Raw genomic sequence first — 25,404 nt, forward strand, 5'->3', positions numbered from 1 at the left:
ACAGAGCCTTTGCACTTGCTGCTCCACGATTGTGGAACCAGTTGCCGTTAGATATTAAAAATGGCTTTAAGATAATGAAAAACATTCAATCAGGTGTGTCCAAACTTTTGACTGGTAGTGTATATGGAGTATCCCAGTGTGTATCCCAGAGTTCCCCCTGCCATAGTAGAGTCATGGTAGGCCACTTGCCCTGAAGACAGGCCAAACCAATTGAAAACAATTTCATTTGTATTGGTTTCTCTGGAGACTTTTGGTCTAAATGTTATTTCAGCGGCCTTCACACCCTACCTTGAAAATATTTCTGGGAGGAAAGATTGGAGTCTAACTGCATTTTTTTTTGGGTGAAACTCTATTAATCCCTGAAGGAGAAATTCTCTTTTCACTTGCACCCCCCCTCCCTCCCTCCCTCCACAGAGAGGTCAGAGGTCAGGCTCAGCTGCAGAACAGCCACACTGGAGCTGGAAGGGATTCAGTGTCTTGCTCAAGGACTCTTCAGCAGGACGGATGATTGCTGTTACAGGGATTGAACCCTGGACCTCTGATTAAAGGATAGTCTCCCTAATCCTGCTGGATATTTACAGAAGACCCTGATTACCTTTAAAATATATAGGCGGGTGGGATGAGATTACTTTATACCCTCTTTAACATACACTGTGTTGAGTGATAGTAGTTCCAAACTAAGAAAACTGACCTTTTAGTAAGAAGAAAGTTGTTTGTATTTTTGTTATATGGCCTACATCAATATAGCTGATGTAGGCAGGTTTATTTTTGGAAACTATTTCAGGCGAGCAACTGAGTATTCCTCTGCTTTGCAGTGATTTGTAGCTGCACACAGTCTCCCATCGCCCATTACGTTCACTATGGAAACAGGGAAAGTCCCTGGTAGTTCAGGACAGTACGTTATTTTTATTTTTTTGTGTACATTTTTACCTATATCTTTTAAGATCACTCACCATTTAGCTTTAGAGCTACAAGTTCTAATTTCCTCACTTTTGAGACAATGCTAGTTGCCTAATATCACTCAACACAGTGTATGCTAAAAAGTTAGCATGAAGCACCAAACTTAAAGATCTAGCAGGGACACATGGATGATTTTCGTGTCTATGTTCTCATCACTTAATGGTTAACTAGCGGGTCAATCTCCCAAACACTTGGTGTATTCCTTTAAGGTTATCCAAGAGTAAGAAAAAGGAAATTTTAATGGCAATGTCCTTGGTACAAAACCTTTCACAGGTGATGTCACAAGCTTTATCCATGTCCATCAAACTAATTGAAAACTTACAGTGAGCCCAGTGAGCAGCATGGTGCCGCAGTTAGAGACGTATCGCAGTCGGAGGGGTGATATGTCAGGTTTCTTACTATTGTTTTTGAGCGCAGGACACAGACAGGCAGTAAAAATGACACAGGACTCCTTGAGGTAACAGCAAGCGATTAACCCAAGATTGATGTCAGTTTCGCCAACAAAGTGGGATTGAAACCTGTTTACCTGGGTTGTAAATTAGAGCTCGGGCATGACAACTGGCAGCATTTAAAACGGATCACCAGGTGCCCAGACATCTGTGTGATTCCCTTCAGGGTTAGAACAGTGTGTGTGTGTGTGTGTAAGTGTATATGCATGCATGTGAGTGTGCGTGTGTGTCTGTGCGTACACCTGTGTATGATTGTGTGTGTGTGAGTGACTTGCATTATTTACAAGAAGCCACCGAGAACGGTCCTCCTGCCAGCAGCCTCCGTACCAAGCACACAGATGGAATTCTGGGAAGGGGCAATGGGGTGAAGAAACAGAAGAGGAAGGAGGGAGGGAGGTAGGAAGGAGTCAGGGAGGGAGGGAGAGAGGGAGGGAGGCGCAGGAAGGAAAGCAGCAGGGAAGGGTACACGCAGAGAAACAATGACAAAGTCAAAATGTGCCTCATCCTGATTAAATCATGAAGTGGCTGCAGAGGCGGCAGCATGTGCCGAATCACTGCAGCAGAAAGAAATCACACACATCTCAGCGGTGGAAATTAGAGGAGGGAGAGAGACGGAGAAATAGAGAGAGACAGTGGAAGGAATAGATGTGTGTGTGTGTGTTTGATTCCTAACCAGTCTCTCATCTGTTAAAGTGGCACTCCATCAAACAAAAAAACGAAAAAAAAACAAAGCTGATTTATTATGTATCTCATCTCACATATGTCCCAAAACGGTAAGCATTGTTGCACATTTCCATTTGGTTACGGAATTATTAAAAGGCAATGAGTTTGATTTTGTCCTCCAGTGATTGGAGGACAGCGTATCTTTGTGTTGTGGTAATTAAATCTCCTTAAAGTAATGTAGTTTAAAAGATTGCTTAACCCCAGAGTTTCATTAAGAGATACTGAATATAGTTTCCAAGTGGATAAGCTGCTTTATATACTTATAGTACAGTGGATGGGGCTTTTTAGGAAGTCAAATTAAAACAAATGATTACAATCAAACATCTGACAAACTAAATGCCATATAGCAAAAATCAATATTGAGGAATTGTAGGTGCAAAGAAGAGGTAAGATCTGTAATATGCCCAGATCCCTCGATTTTGTGGACTCTCAGATATCCATGATTTTTCTTTTTAACCTTTATTTATCATTACGCCCACACCTGGGAGATGCGCAGTACAGCCTCAGTTGTATCGGCTGAAAGCGCTCCAGTGGAACAGGTTGGTGGTTAAGCGCACTGCACAAGGACACCTTGACAGTAGTTGTTAAAGAAAGGGAGAGCATTACTCATTATGTCCTGCAACCAAAAAAAAAATTTTCCCGGTCTGTCCAGGGAATTTAAACCAGAAACCTTCCCGTTACAATCTAATTTCTCATTCATTTTCCCCATATTTTCCCTGCCAATCTGCAGATTCGCACCGGCAACCTGCCTGTCTCAAGTTTTCCTTCTCTAACCTTCATTATCCTGCCGTTCCGCAAGCACGCTTATAAAATCCAAGGTGATATTCAGCCTGAGTCATTCTACCTCACCTCCACTAACACTGCTTATCATCACAGCAATACATCATATGGCCCCAGCTTGTAACAACCATATTAACCAGACATATGTTTACCTCCTCTCTGCGTACGGGGGAGGGAGCTGTAATTCTTGTGGGCTGCTTGTGAATCCCTACAGGTGTTTAAAAGGTCCAGTCCTTGATCCTGGTGTAAACAAAAGGATAGGCTCACCTTCTCCAGGCTCCACAACATCACAGACACCACAAACCAGAGCAAAGAGTTGGGAACTGTTTGCCAGATTGTGACTATGAAGCAGCTAAACATGACTTTCGGATGTATTTTGAAAGTGTAAAAGGTTTTGTTACGTTTCTTCTTCTAACTTTGGAGTGACGATAGAAAATAGAGGCTATATTTTGAGGTTACGATGGACTACAGTGGAAACCAGTTACAATGGAAAGGTGACATTGGAAACCAGGAAAAAATACACTGAAAAACATATGTGATTACACCCAAAATGTGAATGGTGCAGTGGGCAGCATGTCTGGCAGGTATCACACCGCAGTCTCCTGACTGTCAGTCCAGCTGGTCCTAATAGCATACAGTTGTAGCCATAAAAATATCCCCCATCCTGCATCTATCCTGCAACTGTCCTGCACTAGTACTGCAACAGTAACTGCAGACTATTCTCTCTCACTTGTTATAGATAGAACTGACTGGCATTTAGCAGCAGAAAAGTCATCAAAGGTCGTTTAAATTGCTCTTCTTGGGGTGAATTCCTTTCCCATTCCCAAACCACGAATCCTGTTCTATAGAAACTATAGATCGAGGCAAATCAAAAGTGTCTGGTGTGACTGAAGGATAGTTTTATTATTCAGTAGAGGAGTGAGTTTAATTGACTTCTCCAACATTGTTACAAATTAAGGTTTGACCGATATGGGTTTTTGAAGGCTGATACAGATACTAATATTTTTGGATTGACGCTGCCGATAGCTCATATTTTACGCCGGTATTCAAAATCTTTCACCATTTTCATGCCAAAATAATCCAGAAAAATCCAAGTATTCAGTGTTTCCCCCCAGAATGATATTCTTTGCAGGGTGGAAAAGCCTCTGAAACCACGGGACACTAAAACTCTCCATTGAAACCCAGACTAATGAAATTCTTGTAGGGTTAGGAGCTCTTTAAGGCGGGGTGAGACGGGGTGAGACGGGGTGAGGCAGGTTTCATCGCAGGTTTTACAGACTGCTGCCCCTGAAGCTGCTGAGAAATCATCCATCATATGATTGGTGGACAACACCGACCGGCTGATATACAGGTCTAACCCTATTACGAATGCAATCTCCAAACATTTGCCCCCGCATCAGGCCCAGCTGTTTTTCTAAGGAGCTGCAGTCTTCACGCTTTACGAGCCGAAGCAGCTTCCCTTTGTTTTATTTGAACTTGGGAGAAGCAGGAGTTTCCTTTTCAAGTGCTGCAGTTCTGCCTGATTGACCTGATTGTTTTGTAGGTAACGCCAGATGGCATCAAACAAATGTATTAGAAAGGATCTCAGTCACTGATTAACTTAGCATCAGATGTACAAACCCATCATAGAAGGCCCTCTTATCACAGCATACACTGCAGGTAAAAGTGAATTGAATTTACGCTGTTGTCTGGAAAACTCAAATTTTGATCTTTTTTTTTCCAGCTGTCAGGATGTACAGGGAGTGATCAAGTAAACCGGCTGACTGAGAGACACAAGTGTGCTTTACGAAACTGAAGAAAAATATAGAGGCAGCTGCAGTAGTAATGTGGGATAGATACAGGATATACCGTGTTTCCTCTAATAGTGGCCTGTAGTCAATTAAAATCCGGGTCTCCGATAATGGCCGGGGCCGTCGTCGACACGAACAAATAAAGGCCGGCCTCAAATACAGGCCGGGGGAAAAAACAAAGGAAACAAGACTAGGTCAAAACCTAGCATATGGCTGGACCGTGTCCGTCTCTTCTCTCCGCCGCTGTCCTCTCCACCGTGCCCACGGCCCGCATTGATCCTCCTGATCCAAGCCCCGGACCCCCGCCGAAATCTGGGCCGGATCACCGGGAACACATCGGCGCCCAGGTTCAGTTAGCTTCAGTTAGCTTCAGCTTACATGCAAACAACGGTGGATACCGGTAAACTCCTGGTGCCTGTTTGTAAGTGTAGTTTGTAGTAACATACAAGTGCCACAAGATGGCTCGGCCGGCGGAAGTCTCTGGAGCATGCCGTCGTCGATTACCGTAATTATCGTAATGCATTGCAGTAACAAAAAAAGTCTACCTAACGTACCCCAACAGAAGCAGATCAGAAAGGCTTCGTACTAAAATATGAGCAAATATACTTATCAAACAGAGGGAATTAGAAATAAAGGCCTGTCTCTAATATAAGCCTGTTTCCAATAAAGGCCTGGTACTCTCTGCAGTTGAGGTAAATAAAGGCCCGGGCCAATTTTAGAGGAAATACGGTATGCATGTTTGGGAGGATTTCTACAATGACTACGACTGCCCAGCACGCTCAAAACCATCAGAGCATCATCCAGTTCCAAGAGTGATATTTGGACACAGGTGCTGTGTGTGTGCAAAGTGTTGTCAAATTATATTGGAGCCAAATAAAAGGCTCGGCACAGTGGGGCAGGTTGTTGCATAGTTACAGTGGGTTAGACAGGTTTCTTTGTTGCCGTTTAGAGAGGCGGTGATGCATCATTCAGGAAAATGTGTCATACCTTGAGCCATTTCTATGGTCAATCACACAGTGTGGGCGGGACTCTGACGTCTTTTTCCTTGGATTTTCTGTTGATGAAGTTTGAGTTTCTGTAGGTGGCTACAGCTCTTTTCTTCTTCTGTTCAGCCATGGTGGCTATCGCTGCTCATGCTAACTACCCAGTTCTTCTGTTCATTCCAAACAAACCGTACGTAAACGTAAAAAAACCGCATCACTTCTAGGATTTTTCCAAGGACAATTCAGAACAGCAAATGTAAAACTTTTAATGGCAGCTGGGTATAGGTTGAATCACTGTTGAGTTATATAAATGGGTGATAGAGAGCAAACCAGACATTTATTTATCTGAAAATGTCATGGGTTATTACTTTTCTATTTTACACGTCCGTCTCACATGATCACCTGTGGGTGGACTCAGACTTGTCCCGATCCGACCTCCTCTATTCTGAAACACCTGTTCGCTGGCACTGACAATATTACATCGTCTTGATCTCAGCCCCGGCAGTGTGTCTGTGTGCGTGTTGGACACCTGTGTCTGTCATGTCTAATAAGGTTAGGCCATGGTACGACTTCAGCAATACTGTTAGACTTTCCTTTAGCTACCAACGTTGCACATCCGTTCTTTTAGTAGGATGAGAGGATTCTCAGTGGGGAGCTAAATTAATGTGCAGCTAAATTACACATCTGACTTCACATTTCATGTAAAATATGGTTCAGGAGGCAGAATACTGCCAATTAAATTTTAGTGGCGTCAGCGAGATTTGGAGTGATCTTAGGCACTAATCTTTCCTCACTTTGTTGAACTCAACTTTTCTTTTTTTTTTCCTCCCTTCCTGCCTCCTTTGCCTCGTCTAACAGGTCTTTTCCTCTGATCTTTAAAAATTCAGTCTCTCAGACACTGAATCATAGTGCACTACCTGACACTCGTCTGCAAAGGCACATCATTGTTAAAACTGTTGGCAGAAAGTTCAAGAGCTTCCCTGGCCTTAAACAACATGAATGTCCTTAAACAACTCTAACAGTTGACTACAGGGTAGAAAAAAATGCAGTCTGTGTTTTCAGCAGTTATCACTCAGAAATAACTATTTGCATTCATATTGATACAGAAACACTGGGAAAGTACAAAGTCGGCAATCACAAACTTCAAGGCTGATCAGTCATGGACGGATCGACAACTGCATGAATGAATGAATAACATTTACCTCTCAGGCAAGAATACCACAAACACCGAACTGTAAAAACTAGACATCACTGACATTTTTATCTACATTAAACCACCAGAAACTAAAGCTTATCTCTGGTTAGGACTCTAATTTGATTAGCGCTTCTGAGAACACCCAAGTATCGACAGCGAGTGTTGGATTAACATAATCTATAAGAGTCTGTGTGCGTGGGATACGGTGGAAATTAGATCAAATTTCGGCTCAGCGCTTTAATACGATTATCAGCGCTTAATTAAGGCATTATCAAGATGGCTGCCACCGAGAAAGAAAAGCCGACGCAAACCTTAAGTGTGTGTCGGTCGCCGCGAGGACAAAAGTGGAGCAGCGTTTACCTGCTCTGTGTGTGTTTTGATGAAAGATGGGCTGCGTAGGAGTGTGTGTTCGCAGGAATGGAACGACTGATTAATTTAGTCTGGCTCTGTCCCGTTCCTGCTCAGCCGCCTCACCGTCTCCCAAACAGAAGCATTCAGTCAGCGCAGTTTGCTACAGAACGGAGTGCAGCCACATTCAGGCGGCCGCACCGTGATTAATTATCGGCCGAAGCCAAGGTGTTAGAAGCCGACTGCCTGCGTTTGTTGCCACTCATGTGCTCCCGTGTTTACTGTTGCTAATAAAGGAGTATATTCGCCAACTGAAACAATCACGTTTAGAGGAGTTGCTGAATTTCGCCCATTACTCATTTTTAAATAATTTCTTTCAACCATCATGACACAGACGTGATGCAGTTGTGTCAACAAACCATTAAATTTAACTGGAAATTTCAAAACATAGCCTTTCAAATGTGAAGATTACAGAGCCTGAGAATGGCAGACTTTACTTGTCTTATTGAGGCATTAAACTGGCAATTATTAATATGTACTCCCCCCCCCCCCCCCCCCCCCCTCCCCTCCACCCCTAGAGACAATGGCAGCTACACTAGCCCTAATCCGCTGTTTGGGATAGTAATTGGTTGGATTCTTTTATTTTTTTATTTTTTCATTATTCATTAAACGCTCCCTGTCGATTAATTACTCCAGAAGTTGAGAGGGCTCCAGAGAGACGAGTTTACTGTAAACGTGTATCATGCCTCGGTATTTCTGACAGCAAAGCGGCTCCTAAAACAAAGATGGCTCCAGGATGCCAGGATGCCACTAACCATCTCTAATGAGACTTCTTTTCAGAGTTTCTCTTAGCCTCTGGTCACACTGTAAATTCAGAGAGAGCTGTTTGCTGCTAATCTCAGTGTTTCTGGTGGCGTAATGTTTCATGTCATGACATAACTAATCTAAAATGACTGAAATAAATGTCCTTAAAATACTTTAAAGAATGTGACTGACACTTCAAATGACCATTAGGCCGACCTTTCAGGTTGGCCTAATGGTTGAAGAAAGACGGATGCGGACGTGGAAGAAAGACGGATGCTATGATATGATGGATTCAAACATTTAAACTTTGCTTTCTGACAACTCCATGTTCCAATTAGTCTCTGATCTACCCAAATGCTCTTTAGTCTGGGATTAGATATGATCATTCTTGTGTCAAAAAGTAGTTGTAAACCATTCTTAGCATGACCTTACCACAACAGCACAATTTAAAAAATATATACTACTACTTTCCTGTGATTTCCTAAACTTTCATGCATTCAGTATACTCTTATTTGTGGCAAACTCCACTTCTCTGGCACTGTTAAAACAACCCAAGTAAATTATTTGCAAATACTAAATCACACAAGTCTGGATATTACAGAAATTGCCTGTTTACACTGCCATTTCTCTTTCATTAATCTAGACAAATTGAGCTTACCCACAAGTGTGAGCAAGTACTTTTTTTTTTTTTTCATCAGGGGCTTTGTTAATTAAAGGAGGTACGTTGATGAACTGTGTCTCCCTAATGCTCTCAAATTAGTGGCTGGTACAAGCGGGAGTGGATCAGCAGAGAGGCTGCGCTGCGTGTAGCTCCAGGGCAAAACGCTGCTCCATACAGTTTCTGACCTACATCTCCTCCACTTCCCCATATTTTGATGTGTTTTGGCTGTTAATTCTCCCATTCTTTAAGTTGATTCTTGTTATTTGGGGTTTTTGTTTTTGCACGTCCGTCTCAGTTTGTCTCTGTCTCTTCGGCTGCGATCACACTGCAGCTGAAATCTGACTTTTTTTCCTCTCACATGTGACACAGATCTGAAGGTTTCTGATCAGTGTGAAAACCTTCATGAAGTCTCATTTTTTCAATTGGACTACATGGATATGTGGAACAAAATCGGATATCGAAGCACGTGTCCTGCATGCGACTTGTACACTCAAATTGGAATTCGTCAGCGTTGCCATGACAATAAACAAACCTTACATCATTCATCTGAGACAATTGTCAAAATTTTGGCGTCCTCCACTGCTTGTCTGAGCCAGTTTTAGCATGGAGGACGATGTGACACAACAATGGGGAAAAAAGCGAAACTTGATCAGTATTTGGGGAGACGACTCAATTCAGTCAAAACTCAAAGGTGCATACTGTAACCGAAATGTGTTACAAATAGTTTTGAGTGAAATGGCCAATTGTGTAGAGAGCAGAAGAAGTGTAGGTGCAGAGATGAATATCGCATCTTTTGCTATTGGTACTCAGTTGTCTTTTTGACATCGCTGTCAGTTCATATTGGTTCATCCTTCCATTGTTCCATCCTAGAATGGATACAAAAAGTAATTGAAAAAAATCTGATATTTCGGGATTATTCTGGATTAAGCAAGTAGGTCTGCTTTATGAATGTAATCTAATTGTTTCTCTCTATTTAACTCTGTCTCTCTCAACTGTCTCTCTTATTATGTAGTCTGTGAAGTGTAATGGGGAAAAAAATAAAACTACCACACTGGACTGGAGGTGAAATGTATACGAGGATTGCCCGGTACGACATGCCTTTAAAAACATCAACATGCCGGAGCTCAGAGACAGCTCGTCTCGGATTTGTGTGTGATGAGTGACAGTGTTCGGCGAGGAGGGGGAGGGATACGGAGGCTTGGCCCAGGATCCTGAGAGGCCAGCGAGCCAATGGGTATTTAAATGGCTGTAGATCCCCGGCTTTGAAACATGCCACTCCAGCTGACAAGCCGCTCGCTATAAAGGACCGGCTCCCACTGTTAGGAAACCGCAGCGTCTGAAAGCCGTCCGTCCCTGATGGTCCGCTGTAGCAGATGAATTCACGATGAACACAGCTGAAAAAAGGTTTCACATGCAGCGGCACTGAAAAGTCACCAGGCTGTTTTTTCTTTTTTCTTTTTTAGAAGCAATTCTCTGAAGGGACAAAGAGTTGAAATGGGGTACATGTTTTTTAACTGCCCAGCCCCAATGATAAATTCACCTGCTCCACGATTGCACTGTGGTCATTTCTATAAATAGTGTGGAGCCGGTGAGGTCTGAATAACTCACACAGTCCATCCAGGTCACCTCATTATTAACAGCAACTTTGACAAAACATGTTTCTGGTAATTTTTTTTTTTTTTTTTTTTTTGTCATGACGACTCACCCCGACGGTTGCGGATGTGTGTGACCCAGATAGCTACACATAATGAATCGAGGGAACAGCGCTAACAGGGAAGCCATATCAGAGGAAGCCAGACAGTGAATTCAGAAAAACATGTTTTATTTGTTTGTGTTTTGTTAATTTCTCCCTTCATTAGTTCTGTTTTCTGGTTAATGGCCTGCACTTCTACTATTTCTACCTGCTGCCAGAGGGAGAGGTGGCTCAAGGACTCCAGTTGTAAACCTCTAATGAGTCAATATCAATCCACCGCTGCCAATGCACCCTGGGGCGACCAATCGGGTATGCAGTGCAGTCAAATGCACTCATTGACTTCTTGTTCTGTTTGATTTATTTATTTTCCCTCCTCTCATCAAGCAGATTGGGACATGGAGCATGGAGTATGGCGAGGAAAATGTGAAGTCATTAACCATAAAGGAATGTGATTTCGAATATTAAAGCTCACTTTTCATGATTGCCCGTCTCACAACTCTTAACGCAGCAGTTTTCTGTTCTATTATACGAGATGGAGAAATAATACACGCTCCACTAAAGTTGTTTAATCTATATTAGCCGTTTTAAAATTCATGTTATATTAGCCAAGCAATAAAGATGCGCTCTAGCTGCAGATTGAGTGTGACCAACTCTCTTCCAAGGGAAGCAGCTATTGGCTGCTCAAAGAGTCGCTAGAAGACGTCAAACGTTTATTTTCATATCACGATATTTGCCACAGCTAACAGAAAGCCTGAATTTTGTGTGTTCTTGAAGGAAATGAGACTTTACATTGATTCAGTTTCTCTCTCTCATAGCAAAAAGGCCATTAGAGCTTTTAATATTTGTCATTTATTTAAGGTCTTGAGTAAATCTGTACATCCCTTTTTTTAGTAGCTAGGTTTAAGTAGCTAGATTTGTCGCTTTAAGAACCAGGGAGTTCTTAAAAGTCACTAAATCTAGCAGTAAAGTCGTTTTGGTACGTCTTCATAGCCGAAACGTCCGTGCCAACAAAGAAAGAATGATAAAATAAGAAGAAACACGGCTATCTTTGTTTATTTCAAACATTTCCACCCATTCAGTTAAAACTCAATTTACGGAACCGAAGAACCACTATTTTAGTTTAAATCATGTTCAACTGAATAAAATATATAATATGATATGATATGATATATGATATGAAACAATAAAAACAACACTCCTAATTGATAATAAGTAAATTCATTTTGCAAGGTGAACGCAGGCCCACAGCTTTCCATTCGAAGGTGCAGTCAGATACAGTTGCTCCCCAATGACATTTTAATGAAATTAAAGAAGGAAAAGCAGTGCCAGAATATCTTTACCTTCATGTACTCACATGCAAATGACTGTTGTGTAATTATCGGTGGGGAAATAAATAGCCACATTGTCAACTGATTGCATTGTCTCTCATTAGCTCAGGGGGAAAGGTACACATGATAATTGAGGGATGTCATCAAACAAAGTTGAAATTAGCTCCCTATGATTGCTTCATCTGATGGTAATGAAAACACCGTTGCTATTATATGGGTGTAGAGACTCAAATATTGCCAACCAATTCATCTTGCCTCTTGGGAAAACATCAGAGACTAAATTAATTTTCCCTTTATGCCTCGCAGTGGGTTTAGGCCTGGCATGATTGCTAATACGATGAATATTTTGATTTTAAATAAAAGAATAAAGTAGGGGGACGCATCACCATTTTCTGTACCCACCAATTTTTCTGCTTCAAACATATGGAAATGTTATTCATTTCTCAATCCAATCCAAGTGTTAGATGAAGAATCTTTTTTTTTTTTTAAAACAGTGAAAAAGTGCGTAAAGTTTTCCTCCCTTTGACAAAGAACCCTGTCGAAAATCTGAGTCTGGTAAACTGAGAAGTATTAATGATATTGCGCTTCAGTGTCATCATTGCACTCTCAGCGCAGGTTGATATGCATGAGGGTAGTTATACTAGGTGTCGAAGCTGCCACATTAACATGAGAAATATGTCAAAGGAGACTCCTACACAAAATACTGTAGCTTCCTGCCGCCGAAGCGATGTTGTGACCCGGAGAAGAGAGAGAAAGAAACGAGATGAAGAGTCTTCTTTACGGCAAACATTCACAGACAGAATTTAGATGAAAGACAAAAACTCTGAGATAAAAGGGACGGCTCTTCTTCTTCTCTGACGGAGGAGGCCATGAAAGAATAAAAGAGTCGTTCTCATCATACATCTCTCTGTCTTCTCCCTCCTCTTTTCTCGTTGTTTTCCACGTCAGTATTCTGCCGCTGCACGTACGCATGTGAAACTAATCACTTTCACCTGCCAACTACTTGATCATAGCCAATGATAGAGCGAGGACGTCATCCATCCCAATTATTTCAGCCTTGATTATTGCCATTTGAAGATATTCTCCTACTTTTTCGGTCTTCTATATTCCCTTCTAAGATTTCTGTGAGAGTGGAAAGTTTCATCTGCGCGCACACACTTATGTGGTTCTTTCTAAATTGGATTCTCCTCTCTTCTTCCAGTCCTATTCCTTTGCTCTTCAAAATCCATCAAGCCCATTTTAATGAATTGTCGCTGTAGCAAATGTTTTGAGATCTTTGATCTTCCTGACTTTTGTAATGAGGTCCGGTGACGCTGACGACCGAGGCCATGGACAGGAGGAATGGAAATTTGACTAGCTTGCTATCTTGTGGCAGGAATTTGTGAGCCTTGACTAGTGTCTGTTCTCATTTGCAAGAAGATGATTTTGGGGCAGTGAAGATGATGTGAAGATGGCAGCCGACTACAAAGAACACACGAGTGCCCAGAATCCTTTGCTTCTGTCCTTGTTGATTAGTATGTCTTTGAAATGTGGCATTGCATTTAACTGTACAGTAACTCAAACTCAAACAAAGATGTCTTGTTTTCCGACAACATACATTTCTATTACTTTACAACACAATATGTTAATAGCAACTCAATGTTGTTTTTACTGCATTTCTTGGTGAAAACTCAAGTTCAAGTTTGGTTATTTATACAGCTTTTTATCACATGCATGTCTCAAAGCACTAGGAGGATCTAACTGATCTACCTGATCAACAATCAACCAGAACAGAATGATATAAGACAAACATAAGGAAGAGCACAAGACACACAAAAGCAGATTTTAGCAAGACACACAGCCTACCTATTCCACACAGACCCTCAATGCATACAAGGAAAAACACCCAAGAAGAAAACCTTGAAAACTAACACCAAAGTATGTTGTCCTCAGCTGGACATACCTCTGGGTTGAAAATGACACATTTGCTAAAGAGTTTACATTGCAGGGTCCTACCCCCGAGAAACTTGTTTAATAACTTTCAGCCCACCTCCCACTCTGAGTTAGTTAAAATCGTCCTTTCTCTCAGCGCCTCTGAAACTTTCCCCACAAGGTCACTGCGGTATTCGGGCAGGCTAATGTCGGATGTTGGTCCAGGGTCCCTCTGTCGTCAATGGGGTTCAGTTAGGCCGCGTACAGCCAAAGGCAGCCATCTCCTCCAGTTCCCATATCCAGGCAATTTAAAACCTGTATACCCCTGGGATCATCAGGCAGCAGCTTGCAGGCCCCGGCAAGGGCTGTGAAAGGCCTTGAGATTACTGTAGCTTACACTGCAGGTGTAGGGGAGAGAGGAAGATGGATGCTAAAAATGTAATCAACGCCTGAGCTTGTTCCCAGTCTCAATCTATTAGCAGGAGCGGGGGGCTTGGTAATTATTTTCTTTCACTAAATCCGCTTCACCAGGGCAGAGGGTGCAAGTGCAACTGTGTTTATATTCAGTCTGTGCCAGATACCAAAGAGACTTCTATTGTTTTTTGCGTTGTTGCTGACCCCGAACTGAACAGCGTGGGTTCTTTTTACTTGCTTTAGGGTTCACGGAGGTCACCGTACAGTTCATGACTCTCAAAGCCGCTTGACTCTCCATTAGGCAGCTCCCTGCTACTGTTATGTCCAAAACCACATGTGGGTAGAGAGTGATTTGCTGTTTGACTGGCCTGCAATTTGTGAGAGACCACATATTGTGTTACTGAGCATGAAAAACAAAAAAAAGCAGGAAATAATAAATTGCACAGACTGTGGTTATGGTACGTTTCGGTGGAAAATAGATTTGTAATGGTTTTAGGACAGTGCTGAATACGTGACAGGGTTTTTGTTCTCGATTCTTTATCATCCAATATTGCAAGAAAGCCCAGTGGAAATCTGAGATGTTTTCTTTCTTAGAGTCCATTTACACCGAGCATGTTTATTCGAACACTGGAGCGTTTATTCCTTTGGATGGGTTTGTTTGGGCAGGTGAGAACAGAGACATTCAAATTGGGGTGGTGAGTTTTGGCCCTCTTCCAAGCGAACTGTGGTGCAATTCGTTAGGAGTCAGAACATAATCCAAACCGACAGAAAATGACTCTAAAACTTCTATTTTTACAAGTATAAGGAGACGGAGCTCTATTTTAACTGGTACGTACACCAGAAAAAATGAATTACAGCAAAGAGTGCAGGCAATCATTCCAGTCCATCATGTGTTTTGTTGATTTATTTCGATGCCACCGCCAAAATCTCCAACCCCGCAGGATGACAGATTACCAAAACAAGCTACTTGTAAATCCCTGTAACTTTTGTTTACAAGCCCTAGTTTGCTCATAATTAAACAGTGTGAACCTAAACGAACCAAATACAAGAACGCAACAAAGTCAACTTTTCCACTATATGGTTTGCACCGAAGAACACAAACCGTAGGCGTGATCGCACCCTCCGTCTTCAGACGCCTCACCCAGTTGTTTTACAGCAGCTGGCTTGAAAGCCATCGATCCGGCAGCACACTATCAGTATACTCTTCTTCAGACTGACGAGATTCTCTGTGGGAGTGAGAAAGTGCGAGTGAAAGAGAGTCAGACACAGAGGGAAAGCGAGGAAGAGATATAGGGCTGATGTGTATAGTGCTGATGTGCAGTTTGAGAAGCCAGGTCTTGACGATAGGCATGCAGACAGACAGGCAGGCACTGGATGCTACTGTACTATTTCTCCTTCACTGCTTTGCCAATAACTTTGGTGTTGCAATGGGTTTCTCATTTAGCGAGTGCCAAGCTGCACAGACTCTGATAAGACTTCCCAAGCACACACTGATCCACTCTGCTGAATGTATGGTGAGGCAAACTGGGCGACAGCATGCCTGTACTCAGTAAATCTAGTGGCGTCATTTTAAACCTGCGAGAGTTATGTATTAGGAGAGGAATGGGGGATTCACTTTAAACTGTGAATCATCACTTTTTAGCTCTTGTAATGTGGGATTATTGCCCACGCTATCAATAACACAGTTGCCAAGAACAGTCCCATATGGTATGTGAATCTAGACAGCGAGCTTGTTGGGCTCTCAGCCAAAGGTGATACGTATTGCATGACGTGTTTCCCCATCTAAATGGTAGGAACGCTATACACTAACAGTCAAAAGTTTGGACACACCACATTTTTCTGTATTTTTACTATTTTCCACATTTTAGAATAATAGTAAAGACATCAAAACTATAAAATAACCAGATGGAATTATGCGGTGGCAAAAAAAAGTGTTAAACAAATCAAAACTCTCTTATATTTTAGATTCTTTAAAGTAGCCGCCCTTTGCCTTGATGGAAAGGCAAAGGCTTTGGAAAGAAATTCATACATAGGCATCAACTTCACTATTTATATTTGTCTAAGAAACAAATTTCAAGCATTTAAGCATAAGCCTTTCGATCAAAATGGCTTTAAGATGATGAAAAACATAGTACATTCAATCAGGTGTGTCCAAACTTTTGACTGGTAGTGTAGATCATCTCAAAATGTGCATACAGACTATTGTTTCTCATGTCTTTCCTTGTTTTACTTCACAGTATTGACAAACATGTACACACACATACATGTGCACTCACTCAGGCACTTCTGTCGTGTCTTTCCTGTGTGATTTCTCAGAACATCATCACGACTTCGCTCGGCAAGAAAAAAAACAAAAAAAAACAAAAACAAAGACAGTGACATGAGCCAACAGATGAATCTCTGCTCGCTGATGTACAACAACAGACTGCAAGGCTGCTCAAGTGGTGTGATGGGAATTTTTTAAATGGTGTTTACAACATGACACAAGTTGTTCGCTTATAGCAGCTTCTTCTTTGCGTAGTCGCGGTAGTGTGTGTGTGTGTGTGTGTGTTTGGGGGTGGTTTGGTTTAGACTGTCTAAAGAAGGGAAATCCAACATCAGCCAATCTATAGTTTCTCCAGCCCCCACTATCTGGCAGATCGCCTTATATCATACAATGGGTAGTTTATGATTAGTCCAAGTAACAAGCAAGCATTTCTCATTGCTATGCTAAATCTTATATCTCTAGGGAGTTAATTAACTATCTTGCTTGCTTTTACCTGCTTTATTTTTATGTATACACATTACACATGCATTGGTTGCCAGTCATTAAAACTCTGCTGTGCCACGTTCTTTCCGTATACCGATCATCACAGTAATGAATGCCCTCTCGGGTGTTGCTGCTGTATGTAAAACCTCTTTCAAACAGCTCCGTTCCCACCATGCATTTAGAGGCGATGAGTGATTCCAAGAAGGAGTTATTTTTAGTACACAAACAGGTACAGTTAATGTGTTACTGTGGCAAGCATCGTGACGACGGCAATTACAGTATGTTGTATAAACCAACTCTCCAAGCTTCAGTCATGGTCAACCATCGTTATTCATTCTAATGCTGTGGTTCCTAAAGATAAACATGTCAGGAATAATAATAATGATGATAAGAACACTAGAGTTTACAGGGGAAAAACAAGGAATAATAAGCTATATAAAAGGATATACAACTTAAATGTTAGAATGAGATCACATGACTCATACATTCATGTTATGCTTATTTCATGCTTTTATCTTTGTTCCAAACCCTCCAGAAATTTGAGATTGGTTATTATAGTGTTTGCATTTTTTTCAACTAACAATTTCCTTTTTCTTAATCATCGACCTTTAACCACATAAAAGACAAGGACTACAGGAGTATTTTAACTCTGCAGTATCAGGTCTAATCACAGCACTTAGTTTAACAAGCAGATCTTTGCAACATTGTCCAGTGACTTGCAGTTTCCATCAGTCCTCCTCATGCAAATAACTAATGAAATAATGAAAATGCCTTACAATTTAAATATACAAAATATTTAAATATAAAAAGCCGCAAGTTCAAGTGTTTTCAGTCCCAATAATCACAGAGGAAGACCTGGACGGACTATTATGCACACAGTATGCCGATTCAAACAGCTGCCGACGGAGATTACGCAATACAAGACTCTTCCAAGATTGGCTTGGCTCTCTCAGACCTTGTTGCCCTCAGGAGCGGAGAGTGTCCATCATATTCATAATTATCTGTGAGGGAGGTCCATCACCGTCGCATATTAGCGGCACACAGACGGCATGGCAGTAAATAATCCCATCATTTCACCCAGAGGAGGTCAGACAGACATAAATTTAACACAGAGCGCTTTTACGTCCTTGAGGGCATTGTAGGGAGGTTTCATCATCTGAAGGATTGATGCTTTGGATTTCCCTTCCCTCCCTCTTTTCACCGGAGCCAAGGGTCCATCCAGTAAAAAGTAGAAATTTGTAGGTTTTTGGATTCATGCATGTCTGAATTAGATGTAAGACCGTTTTTTTCAAGTTGTATTGCACTGAAGTGGAAGTGGACCCACTTCAAATAAGTTTATATGCATTACCAACCCTGCAATGTGCTAGCACAGGTATAATATGCTAAATTTATGCTGTGAAAAAAAATCTGCACATACATCCTCAGATATACACTCACGCAGGTCGACACCGCATTTTGTGTACTTTGTTTTTTGGCCTTTTATATATAACTCGGAGATACAGCCCCTATAAATGCCTCTGACTTCATGTACTCTTATCTACTTGCATCCCCCGCAGCAGGATGGGAACTTTCTTCTCGCATTTCTTCTCCTTTCCGTTTGTTTTCCCCTCCCTGACATTTATAAAGAGTGAGCTCGGAGAATGTTTTGAGCGGCGGAGAGGAGCTCCGTCTCCGGGACATTGGGCATCCATGGTGCGAGCCGCTTCGGATCACTCACTTAAGCAGCTAACATTTCAAACGGGCAATAAAGAGAGTCCTAGTCCCTCTAGAACAATAAAACAGCGTTAGAGTCAGGGGTGGATGCGCTGTAATACAGACAGATATTTCTCTGCCACTGCTGCGGCTGCTGCGCTCAGCAGAACGAAACAGACAGAATCAAAGGACGTTCGCTCCGTGCAGGAGGGAGAGAGAGAGTGACTCACTGTTTCCAGCTGTAACATTCACCGTCTCAGTGTGGACAGAGGACAGAGGATAGAGGGTGAACTTGGATAAGCAGTACACCCTACTGTTTAAAGGGTCTAATCAACACCTACTGGTTAAAGGGGCATTAATGCTGCATTCCATTGGAAGTCGAAAGTTCCGAGTTGGAATTCCTGACTTCCGATCTAAATGCGCTCCAGTGCGTCTGCTCGGGAAAACATGGACTCAACGCCCTTTTGCCAACCGAATTAGTCAATCGAAGTGAAACTACAAAGTTGTTATTACACATTTTCATAACACAAAAATTACAAATCGAGTAAATTTGAGTACAAATTGATGCAATGGGATGGATCTTGCCCGAATTTCCGACTGGGAATTCCGACTTGAACGACCGTTCTGTTGCAAGTCTTTTTTTTTTTTCAGAGTTCCGAGTACAATGGAATGCACCATAAGTAATCTATTATCTTTATCGGTCTCTATTGGTGAGCAGTGGAACAGGGTTAATCCAAAACGGAGTACGGGCCAGAAAGTGAGTTTTGAAGAAATCGCAGCACTTGGCAAAGCAATCACTGAGTCATTGGTATTGATCAACAACTCTCTCAACTCCCTGCAGGTACATTATGGTCATTTTGTGCCATGGAACAGTAAAACTCACTTACTTTTCGCGCCTTGAAAAGAGAGCGTCTTGTAACCGGAAGGTCACAGGTTCAGTTCCTGCAGTGGCTGCGTCTTCTGTCACTGTCACAAGCCATTATCAGGGAAAAAGTAACTTTCCAAGTAGAACGTTTTTTTTTTTTTCTTTCTTCCTTAATCTTTTCCTCAGTGCAGACATTTGTGGGGGCAGAGTTAGTCTGAGCAAAGAAGGGATTGTTCTCTCTATATATGACAAGATGTAAATCAATGTGGGGGTGTTAATTTATTTCTGTCCTTCCAGAACAGGGACAGGGATGACAGCTAGGTGATGATCCCTCATGTCTGATCCATCTCACGCCTCATTCCCCTCGCAGGAATAACATTGAACAGGGATTTAGCCAAGACCTTGACTTGACTGCCAGCTAGCAGAAAAGTGTGTTGTGTGGTGTGTGTGTGCGTGTCTTCATGTGTAATAGATATAAGGTTTACAAGTGCGTGTCTCTCGGTGTGTGTTTCTTTGGGGGGCGTCTGTGCTTACGTATGCATGTGTGCACTGTATGTGTGTCTGCGTGTGTGTGTGTGTTGTGCGTCACATGCCGAGTATATGCGAGTGTGTGAAAGGCCATGCGATCCTTCTAGGCAGGGGGAATAAAAGAGGAGATGATTCAGGATTTTTGGATTAATGGCTTGCTATGATAACTTATCCCGTTATCACCGCTGACCTCTCCCTCCGAACAAAACATGTCATCGCTCCCTTGATAGATTCATTACCCAATCTGAAAACTACAAATTAGATGCCCCTCCCATCTCCCTTTCAGGTTCCTCAGTGATTGATCCACCACTAAATGAATGTATGAAGGGGCTAAAGCTTTAAAATTCCTCTGTATGCAGCGTCCTGGTTGCTCATCGGGCTAAAGTGCATGCCAGGTACTCACAACATTGTGAGTTTGAATCCAGCTTTTCTGCATGTCATCCCCTTTGTCTCCTTTGTTCTTTAAAGAAATCAAACCTCAATGAACGCTAGTCTGTTTCCCATATCTGCTGTCACTCTCGCCTGTATGCAATCCAATAAAGCAGAGATGGCATAAAAATTTGTTTACGACAGCCTTAAAATAATCTTGACCTTATGAAAGCAATGGATAGACACACGCATATCTGCCTACATGTATGTATACATACATTTCGGAATCCCTGCATATGTCTTGTTTAAAGGAAAAGTCCACGCTAAAACACTTTAACACTGTTAGAAAAACAGCTTTTGGTGATGTACCTTGCATTTCTGGGCACATTTTGTTGTTTGCTGTGGTATTTTTCTTGTTCCAGAGGATAACTAGCCAAGCGTAGATGCAGCTACAATGGAGTTTAATAGGAGAGTAACTTTCAACTGTCTAAAACATCAACGGTAAACCGGTTTTGGTGTCAATCGCTCAGAATAAAACAGCAAGGGCTTCTTTCTAGACTCTCCATTTTACACTGACCGTTTTTCAACAATCATACAGGGAGAAATCAATGGTCGAAGAGGCAGAGAAACCACTTTCTCCAACAAGAGCCTCAATAGACCAGAATGCAATGCAGCCACAAGACATGTTGCATTTTGAGCATCATAGACACGCCCCAGTGTTCAGGAACGAGTCGGCTAGCCAGCTATATTTATATGCCCATACACCCACCTTTGATTCAAAGCAAAATGTTCAGACCCATTTCTCTGGGGGTTGGCATAAGTCATTCTGGGAAAGGTAGGAAATCACTTACTGAAGACGAAGTAGAAGAGGCAGGTTGAGGTAAAGTGTGTACACCAAAAAAGTAAATCACAACGCTTCATCACAAAATAACTCCTGGGATGTATTGAACATCGCAGATTGATGATATCTATCAGTGTTAGAGTATGCGAGGGCGGATTTTTCCTTTAAGTGCTGCAGTTTTCATTTCACACTGAATTCCTCTTAGCAGTGGAGCAACAGGAGAGCATTAGAGGAGAAAGTATGCAAAAAGAGGAACGTTTACAATTGCTATAACAGTAGAAGTGCCGACACAAGTGCAAGTCTGTACTCTCTCTCTCTCTCCAAGGACATCATTTTAAGTCATCAGTCAGGTAGTTGTGATGAAAATGACACATCTCTTTTTCTGGGTGGAGAGTGTGTGGTCTTAGAGGTTGTTGAGGACTTTATCACCGGTCACCCTGAGTGTTTCTTTGAGGAGACGGGAAGGCATTTTAATCATCAAGAAAGCCTGTGTGTGCGTCTGTGTGTGTGTGTGTGTGTGTGTGTATATGTGCCTACATATGCATAAGCATGAAAATATGTGCATGTTTAATACGCACTGTAACATACAGTACCGCAGCAGGAGACGGTCTCTTCCCTCTATGGCCTGGTTGAACCCTTGTTGACTTCCCTGCAGTGACAGCTGTGCTAACAACCGTGATATTTCCAGGCAGCGCTCCCCACTGCCCTGGCCTGGCGTCCAGCCCCCGTGAATCGCAGTCTTTAGCACTTTTTGAATTTGCATGACGATTCATAGGAGTCTGGCTGCAAGCCTATCCACCGGCAGGTAATTCAGACAGATACTGTCCGACAAACATGATTTGATGGTCGATGTAGGCGGGACAAACCTACTTATGCGAGCGTTACAGAGCGCGACAACAACTAGCAAAATGGCAGCGCCGGCAAAGGATGATAGCAAGCTTGATTTAGCGATTTCGCCTTAAAAAACGTAATGGCTTTGATGAATTAAAACAGGAAAAATCTGCATGTTTAAAAGCTTTCCTAAGAGGTCAGGATGTCTTCACGGCTCTTCCCACTGGTTTTGGCAAGAGCTTGATTTACCTGCTTGCTCCTCTGGTGGCTAAAGAAATTGGACTGCCAAATCCCATTTTTATTGTCCTGTCCTGCTTTGCTACCTTGATTGGTCAAAGATTTTGATAACTGACAAAGGGTTGGGTTATGGGTTATGGGTTAGGGCCATGCAAATCCAAAAAGTGCTGAAGACTGAGATTCATAGGGGCTGGACACCAGTCAGCCACTGCCATGAGTTTGGGACCAAACAGGGGAGCTGGGGCTGTACTTCTAGTCTCTTTCTGTTGGGTTCATCTTGTCCTCTCACTTTGTGTTCATTAGCTTTGATAGATGTTGCGTTGTCAAAGGAGATTAGGCAAGGAGACCCACGCCCCGCTCCTCACAGAGGGGGGTCTTACGCTCTGCGGCGATCGGGAGGACGTCGCCTAATGACTTATTCATATTTGCGAGCTTTTCATATTTTGTTCTCTCGTCACCCTGCCTCAGATGTTCACGTAGGACTCGCTCCCTGCCGCCCTCCTGTCAACCTCCTCTCTCGCACGCTGCCATCAGGCCCAGGTGGAGCCGAGGAGAGGAGGGAGACGGGAGGGAGGAAGAAGAGGGGGAGAAGGGAGGCTGCTCTCATCTTCTCCCTCTCTTCCTCTGTCTCTTGCGCTCGTTTGCTCGCCCGCTCTCCGTTCGTATCAAGTCCCTCGCAGCATGTGGCGGACGTGTTTTGCATAATTTTTGATTTCAAGTGTAAAGAATAAACACTCAGCGCTGCCCTTGATTAATTTGCGGTCTCTCTTTCCTCTGCACATCCTCATCAGAGGCAGAGCCGCGCGGAGAGTCAGGAGCTTGACGCCCGGTCTAGTTTGATACATGAGCTCTAATCCCACAGCAAAAGAGGACAAGAAGCTTGAGAGGGTCTAAATGAGGATGTTTACCTTTTGTTTTCATGTGGATTCAAGGATTACTCGTAATTAATTGGACCCCCTGCACCGAAAAGCTGTCAGACAAATTATGTAAACATGAAAAAAAACTTACAGTTTTAAATGAGTAAACACACACACACACACACACACACACACACTTGCTCCTGGCCTCTGTCCCTGTTTCTCTCTCTCTCTCTCTTGCCCTCTTTCTCTCTTCTCTGTATAAAACACACAAACACAATTAAAGCCAATTTTCAGCTGCAATCCAAAGGCTTCAGCTTGTGTAATTGAGGTTAATTGAATGTCCTTTCTTCCCTGTGTGTGTGTGTGTGTGTGTGTGTGTGTGTGTGTGTGTGTGTGTGTGTGTTTGCTGTTCCAGGCGATGCATGCACCATGTCGGAGTACAACAGGCTGAAGAGCATGCTGCTGGACATGCAGCCGAAGGTCCTGAGCAGCGGAGAGCAGAGCCAGCAGAGAGACATGGAGCAGAAGAGAGCGCTGGTGGACACCATGTTCAAATACCTGGATGTGAACCAGGATGGCCGGCTGGTCAGCGATGAGCTGGAAAAGGTGGGTATCAAGGTCGGATGGCTTGATGACCGCATAACTAAATAGCTGTATGGATGGATGAATGGGTGGATTGATTGATAAACAGGATAGATGAACAAGGAAGAGATATGCACTCCTCTCAATTAAAAGTTTTGCAGGTTCTGTAGTGTCGTCTCTTAGGGTGCGTTTATACCAAGCGTGTTTATTTAGGCAGGTGAGATCAATGGCATTCGAACTCAGGTGGCACCAAATAACCGCACTGAGGCAACTGTGGTGCGGTTTGTAATCGTACCAACAACAGAAAACAAACCCAATACGGACGGTTTTATGGGTATAAGGAGATGGATGACATCTGATAACCAGCACTTACTCATGCTTGGAAAACCTAACCAAACTGCATTCTGGACTGATGCTCATATTCAGCTATTTCTTCATCTGTTCCAACTGGTATGAACACTAGAGAAGGGAAATTACGACAGCTACCACGGACAAGTCCATCATGCTTAGCTAAAGTTACAGGGACTAGAATCGGATTTAATTTAGTTGAAAAGTATAATAGATTGACCTTCAATTCTTTCAATTCTTCAACTGACTTTCTTATGATTGTTGACTGTTTTGTCCTATGTGTTGAAGATAAAGTTAAAGATAAAGATAAACTGAAACTCTCATGGTTGTTGCTGCAGTAAAAGTAATAGGATTCAGCAGGGAAAAAATAGAATATAAGCATGCATATAGAATATAAAATGTGCAATAAAAACAGTAGAAAGAATAAGAATAGTAAAAACATTAAAAGCAATGCAAGTAAAAAAAAATACAATATAAACAATTTGGGGTTATGGGAGCTGCTGCCGACAATTTTAACACTTACGTAGTCTTCAGAGTGGGAGGTATGGGAAAGAGTATGGATTTACTTACATTGTACATACTAAATACATATTAAACCCCACCTATGCAGCACCTAAATTGGCTAAAAGAAACAATGAAAAGTATTTCCCGAGGTTATCTGACCGAGGTCTGATAGGGAATAGGAGGGGGTGTAAAGGGGATTGGTGTGGACATTTCCAGGGTGAGGGAATTAGATTATTGTGGGCATCATCTGGTATCAGGAAATGGGCTTCAGCGATGGGTGTTAATTAGACTCATCCCGACCCATGGCATGATCACGACGCCTTCTGCCAGAATGCAATGAACCATGTTAGTCACACACTACTGAGTACAACAGGGAGAGTAAATCAACTAATGGATTATAGTTTTATTCCATAACATTTTTAATGGTGTTGTAGATCTTCAGTTTATGAGAGAAAATATTTTGACAACACACAAACAAGCTCATCAAAAGTTCAAAATCAAAAGTTACAGCCAAATATTCAAAAATGCTCCAGTATTTCATCTTTTGTCATCTCACTGAAGTTTCAAATGCCCACTTAAAATTGAAAAGATTCAGCGCTTTTTGGCCCAGTTCTAGGAGCAGAAAAGAAAATACATAATAAAAATCCTTCTCTCTGGTGGCTCAGCGCTGATTGAAGATTTTGATCAATCACGGCCGGCAATTATTAATGTTGATACGTTGCCAGGAAACCTTTAGAAAAGACATTCTCATCCTGTAGGAATTCATAAATTCTGTTTCAGCGAAATAATGATCAAAGGAATTCAAAGATGAATTCAACAGAAAGCTGACCTACAATCAGAAATAAATGAAATCAAATCAATAATAGATTCCATTGATCCACAAAAACTTCTATTTGAGAACAAACTAAAAGAGGAGATGGAGAAACTAACACATTTATTGAAACGGGACAAACTGGCCA

The 25,404-nt window shown here is 42.2% G+C and overlaps 1 protein-coding gene across 1 annotated transcript in view; it reads left to right on the forward strand.

The window, feature by feature from the left end:
• The window catches only part of fstl4 (follistatin-like 4), a 172,700-nt gene that overhangs the window by 64,631 nt on the left and 82,665 nt on the right, over positions 1–25,404 (forward strand). Inside the window, exon 3 of the mRNA XM_078286704.1 lies at positions 23,427–23,617. Coding sequence (XP_078142830.1) covers positions 23,427–23,617 — 191 coding nt within the window. The remainder of the gene's footprint in view (positions 1–23,426; positions 23,618–25,404) is intronic.

The sequence above is a fragment of the Centroberyx gerrardi genome, chromosome 11 (genome assembly GCF_048128805.1).
Source record: "Centroberyx gerrardi isolate f3 chromosome 11, fCenGer3.hap1.cur.20231027, whole genome shotgun sequence".
Lineage (NCBI taxonomy): Eukaryota > Metazoa > Chordata > Actinopteri > Beryciformes > Berycidae > Centroberyx > Centroberyx gerrardi.